Consider the following 6,259-nt stretch of genomic DNA (forward strand, 5'->3'; position numbering starts at 1 on the left):
CCCTAGTTGCAAGCCGACCATCGACTCGCAACTAGGAGGGTGTGTGTGTTTTGTCGAGGGTCCACAGTTGCATGTCAACAATCGACTCGCAACTAGGGGTGTGTTTTGTCGAGGGTCCCCAGCCGCATGTCGACCTCGACTCATAACTAAGGATGTGTGTGTATTTGTCGATGGTCCCTAGTTGCAAGCCGACCATCGACTCGCAACTAGGGGGCGGTGTCTGTGCGTGTTTGTCGAGGTCCCCTAGTTGCAAGCCAACCAACGACTCGCAACTAGGGTGTGTGTGTTTTGTTGTGGCCCCTAGTTGCAAGCCGTACATCGACTCGCAACTAGGAGGGTCTGTGTGTTTTATCGAGGATCCGCAGTTGCATGTCAAAAATTGACTCGCAACTATGGGTGTGTGTGTTTTGTCGAGGGTCCCCAGTTGCATGTTGACCGTCGACTCGCAACTAAGGGGTGTGTGTGTGTGTGTGTGTGTTCGTCGAGGGTCCCCAGTTGCAAGCCGATCATCGACTCCCAACTAGGGGGGTGTTTTTGTTTTGTCGGGACCCTAAGTTGCATGCCGACTATCGACTAGCAACTAGGGGTGTGTGTGTGTATGTTTTATTGTGGAATCTAGTTGCAATTGGACCATCGACTCGCAACTAAGGGTGTATGTGTTTCTCGAGTGTCCCCACTTGCATGTCAACCATTGACTCGCAACTAAGAGGTGTATGTGTGTGTGTGTTTGTCGAGGGTCCCGCGTTGCATGTCGACCATCGACTCGTAACTGGGGGAGAGGGAGGGGAAGTGTGTTTCTACGGTCCCCAGTTACATGTCGAACATCGACTCGCAACTTAAGCTGTGTGTCTTTTATTGTGGAACCTAGTTGTAAGCCAACCATCGACTCGCAATTAAGGGAACATGTGTTTGTCGAGTGTCCCCAGTTGCATGTCAACCATCGACTCGCAAGTAGGTGTGTGTGTGTGTTGAGGGAACCCAGTTGTAAGTCATTCATCAACTCGCGACTGAGGGGAGGGGAGGGGAAGTGTGTTTCTATGGGTCCCTAGTTGCAAGTCAACAATCGACTCGCAACCAGGGGTTGTGTGTGTTTGTCGAGGGCCCTTAGTTGCAAGTTAAGCATCGACTCGCAACTAGGGGGCGTTGTCAACGTGTGTTTGACGAGGGCCCCCACTTGCAAGTCAACTATCGATTCACAACTCAGGGTGTGTGTGTTTTCTTGTGGAACCTAGTTGCAAGCCGACCATCGACTCGCAACTACGGGGGGAGGGGGGGTGTTTGTCGAGTATCCCCAGTTGCATGTTAACCATCGACTCGCAACTAGGGTGTGTGTGTTTGTCGAGTGTCTCCACATTTTTTTTAAATACTCATGATTTTTTATCGTTTTCGTATTTTTTTAATACAAATTCATGGAGATTTTCTTAAAATTATGTACTCTGTAAAAATCATGATTTAAAAATGTGTTTTATATAAAAGAAATGAACAATTTTTAAGTTCACAAACATTTTTTGTATTCGCTAACTTTTTCAATTTGTATGGAGTACAAGAAATACTAGGTTCAACACAGAAAAGAACAAAAACTAGGTGCACAGGCAACACGTCAGTTCTTGCTTTTATTCCTGATCGAAAGAGTAGCAGCGAGATCTCTATCAATCGAAGCCAACATAAATAAAGCCCAGGTCGAGGGCCCAGGTCGAGGGATGGAAGTTGCTGGGTTGGACTGGAGATGCACAGCCTAACAAAAAAAAAATCAAAACAAACAAACAATAAGTCTGGGCAAGCTTGTTTTTCTATTGAGGTGAGGGTGATGTCATATTTAGATGTGACATAGTTAGAGCAACTCCACTGAGGCGACTCATTTCGTCCGCGGCCGTCCGTTTGAGTCGGTGCGGACAAAAAAGTCGGCCTAACACGTCGACCTAAACGGACGCATGTCCGTTTTCGTCCGCCTGCCGACCCATTCTCGACCCATTTTTGAGCCTGATTTACGTCGGTGCGGACACAAGACGGACGCGCACGCATTCGTCCTCTTTCCCCACCGAGCCCGCTAGTCGGTGGCACATTGAATTCACACCCTCACCTGCCTGCTACGTCGCCGACGCCGTCGGCCTTTTTTCACATAAAAATGGATACATAGATAATTCTAGCATACACAGATAAAAAGAAAAGATCACTACTCGTCGATTTCTGACTCCGACTCGGTAATGTCCTCCTCCAATGTCTGAATGTAGGCGTCAGCGTACGCCTCGTCTTCAAAGTCCTAACCCGCCGTTTCTCGTAGCTTCAGTTTCAATTGAGCTGCCTGCTTCCGCGAACGCTTGTCCTCCCGATAGCCGGCTCGCTCCCTCCTCCTCGCGTCCCTCTCCGATCTCAATTGCTTGTAGAACTGACGCTCGTCGACGATGTCTTGCGGGAAGCCTCCGCGCCACACCACCAAGGCTTCCACGTCCTTCTCTACGATGGTGAGGCGAGCTGCCGCCTCCGGTGGACACGACGATCCTCGTCGGTGAAAAGCCGCGGGAGAGGCGCCAGATCCTGCGCCCGCTGGCTCGACACGTTGGGAAAATTCATATCCCGACGAGGCCTCAGGAGGCGCCACGCCGCCGCGTCGTGCGCGCGGGCCGCCTCCTCTGCGGTGTCAAAGGTGCCGAGGACGAGACGTTTCTCGCGAAACCAGATCTCAGCGGAGAAGGTGCCGGAACGGCGCTCGCGGACTCCGCGAAAATCCGAAGCCCTCAGGCGGCGGATCGACATGGTGACGCAGAGGCGGCGAGAGTGGGAGGCCGACAGCGTGTGGAGGGAGCGCTTTCTTTATAGCGAGCGCCGGCTGCGGCACGCGCGCGAACCTTTCCCGCGCGCTGGAGCGCCAAAACCAGCGCCCACTAGGCCGCTCCCCCCTCCCCCCCTCCCGCGCTAAAGCGCCAAAATCAGGGCGACGACATGATGTTAAACGCGCGTGGTCATGAAATGTGTCGGCCCGTTGGGCGCACTGCCGACCCAAAACTAAAAAAAGGGCGGACGGCCAACCCAAACGAACAAAAAACGAACAATAACACTGTCCGTTTGAGTCGGCCCGTTGAAGTTGCTCTTATGTCACATCTAGATGAGTCCTAGACACAACCTTTTCGATTTACTTGTGCTTTGCCCATCTATAGGCAGGACCAATCACGCCCTATTATTAGGGCGTGATGTAGTGAAATGGTCCATGAGAATAAAAAAAGAAAACTGTCTACAAAACCGGGCTAGAACAACTATACTCCCTCCATTTTAAAATATAGTGTGCCCGCGCTTACCGAGGTCGAACTTTGACCATATATTTAATGAACGAGACCGACTGTGGCGGGAGAAAAAATTACATAATTAAAAACTTCTTTCGAATACGCATTGACTGATATAACTTTTACTTCCGCCGTAATTGGTCTTGGTAGTTAAATTTACGATCAAAGTTGAAGCATGGAGATAGAGGAAACACTACATTGTGAAATGGAGGGGTACGTTGACTATATCTCCATCAGGGTTCACGTCAAGTCAGACGGACGACATCACTTTTCTAAGACAAAATCGCAAAGTGACAAAAATGCGACGATGCGAAGACAAGAACACTGCCGTGGCTGCTCCGCAGTCCGCACTCACAACGCCACACGATATATTATCCAGCCCAAGATTTCCAACTACTCCAGTATTTGTTCTCCGGCGGAAGGTGGATGTCTCCGTACGCCGTCCTCGCCGCCGTGCTTCTCGCCTTCTGCTACGCCGTCTGGAAGGCTCGAGGCGGCGGCGGCAGCAGCAGGCTCCCGCCCTCGCCGCCGTCGCGTCCGCTGCTCGGCCACCTCCACCTCCTGGGCCGGCTGCCGCACCGCTCCTTGCGCGAGCTGCACGCTCGGTACGGCACCGATGGCGGCCTCCTGCTCTTGCAGCTCGGGCGCAGGCGCACGCTGGTGGTGTCCACGGCGGCCGCCGCGGCGGACCTGTACAAGAACCACGACCTCGCCTTCGCCTCCCGCGTGCCCAGCGCGCCGGTGGACAAGCTCACGTACGGCTCCATCAACGTCTCCTTCTCGCCCTACGGCGACGCCTGGCGCCGCAGCAAGAAGATGGCCGTCGTCCACCTCCTCTCCCCGCGCCGCGTCGACTCGTTCGCCCCCGTGCGCGCCGTTGAGGTGGCCGCGCTCGTCGCCGGGGCACGCCGCGCCGCGGAGGCGGGGGAGATCGTGGAGCTGAGGGAGCTCCTCTGCGCCTACAGCAACGCGGTGGTTACCCGCGCGACGACCGGAGCCGCAGGGGCCACGGCGGAGAAGCTAAAAAAGCTTTTGGGTAACTCCGCAGCGTTCTTGTCGGGGCTCCAGGCGGAAGACGTGCTCCCCGGCGCGGCGGCGAAGGTTGTTAGGTGGGCGACGGGGCTCGAGAAGAGGCTGGACGCAGAGCTCCAACTGTGGGACAAGTTCCTATCGGAGACAATCGCCGAGCACCTTGAGAAGAAGAAGTGTGACGGGAGGGCAGGGGAGGAGGACTTCCTGGACGTCCTGCTTCGGCTGAGGGAAGAAGGCACCGCCGGACTCGAGCTCACCGACGATCGCATCAAAAGCATCATCAAGGTTATCGTCAATCGATCACATAATTTCTTTGGTTTTAATTTCTCAGCAAAATGTTTAATATATTTTGTTCTTTGGTACTCTGGCCAATTCTTGGGTTGGGTGCGTGCAGGACATAATAGCCGCCGGAACAGACACATCGTCCGTCACGCTGGAATGGGCCATGGCGGAGCTGGTCGGGAACCCACGGGCAATGGCCAAGCTGCAGGACGAGATAAGCCGAGCCACCGAAGGCAAACCGAGCATCGAGGAAGACGACCTGAGAAGGATGGAGTACCTGAGGGCGGTGCTGAAGGAGGTGCTCCGGCTACACCCGGTGGCACCGCTCCTCGTCCCGCACCAATCGACCACGATGGCGGTCGTGCAGGGCTACGAGATCCCGGCCGAGACGGCGCTCTTCGTCAACGCCTGGGCGATCGGAAGGGACCCGGCGGCGTGGGGAGCGACGGCGGAGGAGTTCCAGCCGGAGCGGTTCCTGGGCGGCGGCGGCGCTGAGGGCGTGGACCTACGGGGGAACGACTACCAGCTCCTCCCGTTCGGCGCGGGTCGGCGGCTCTGCCCCGGCATCGGCTTCGCGATGCCGGTGCTGGAGATGGCGCTCTCCAGCCTCGTGCGCCACTTCGACTGGGAACTCCCCGCCGGGGCGCGCCTGGACATGAGTGAGGCGCCGGGGCTGACCACGCCGCCGCTGGCTCCGCTGCGACTCGCCCCCAAGTGCAGGGGGCAGCAGTAGCAGTGCCACTACACTAGTTACTACTACTAGAAATAAAAGAGATGGGTCTATTTGTGGGCATGTGATATTCTGATGTCTGTATAACGAGCCGTATCGCATCGTTTGTGGGCCAGTGGCCTATAGATTCTTCTGCCATGTACGTAGTACTGTTAGCCCAGGTTCTTTTGATTGCCCGTGTGGACGGCGATGTGCATAATTCATGCGTGAAGACACAATATCTGTTGCGCAAGATTTATTTGGCTGGTTTTTAATTAATCACGTGCAGATGTTTAGCCTGTTTGTTAATTATATCGTACTGTGCTATCAGACGCGTTTTTTTCTGGGAGTTGCGCCATAAAGTGCTGTTGAAAAGATACGTACTAAAGTTACAGGGAGGCGGCCATACAGTTCTCTGGACCGTGTGCACGCTGCCAGAAAAGTTCTTAATGTTAGTTGAGTCCCTGGCTCCCCAATTAATTGACCTGCAATAATACCTACGGCTTCTCCCAATTCGACCAGATCACTATAAATAGGACTCCGGCCATAGCATAATTGACAGATCCAAAAAGTGCTTCGGCAAGTAAAGGGGGTTATAATATATATTGGTTGTGCTCGAAATGGTTGTGCTCGAAAGGCAGTTATGAATTGATTGATTAATCCAATTCCAATATCTTGATTTCGCGCGGCAATGCATCGTGAACCGATATATATATCGTCTGCTAATACACGACCAATTAGTGTTTGGACAAAAAGTTTTTCCGTCATCCCATTTTGAGGACTTACAGAAATACCTTGAATAGTACCACAATCTCTTCTACGCACAATAATATGTTGAACTACTTCAACAAGTCTACGTGTAAGATATCCAGCACCTGCTGTTCTTCTAAAAATGCCGAACCCAATCGTTGCATAAAAATTCGTACCGTGCTTTTATGTTTACGAGCTAAAGTTCTAG

The 6,259-nt window shown here is 53.3% G+C and overlaps 1 protein-coding gene across 1 annotated transcript; it reads left to right on the plus strand.

Moving 5' to 3' along the window:
• Window positions 1-3,627: 3,627 nt before the first annotated feature.
• LOC125510199 (cytochrome P450 71A1-like) lies at window positions 3,628-5,596 on the plus strand. The gene is made up of 2 exons (XM_048675299.1): window positions 3,628-4,595; window positions 4,705-5,596. Exons 1-2 carry the CDS (start codon window positions 3,705-3,707, stop codon window positions 5,323-5,325), a joined length of 1,512 nt encoding a protein of 503 aa, XP_048531256.1. The 5' UTR covers window positions 3,628-3,704; the 3' UTR covers window positions 5,326-5,596.
• The last annotated feature ends 663 nt before the right edge of the window (window positions 5,597-6,259 follow it).

This window comes from Triticum urartu, chromosome 5, assembly GCF_003073215.2.
Source record: "Triticum urartu cultivar G1812 chromosome 5, Tu2.1, whole genome shotgun sequence".
Classification (NCBI taxonomy): Eukaryota; Viridiplantae; Streptophyta; class Magnoliopsida; order Poales; family Poaceae; genus Triticum; species Triticum urartu.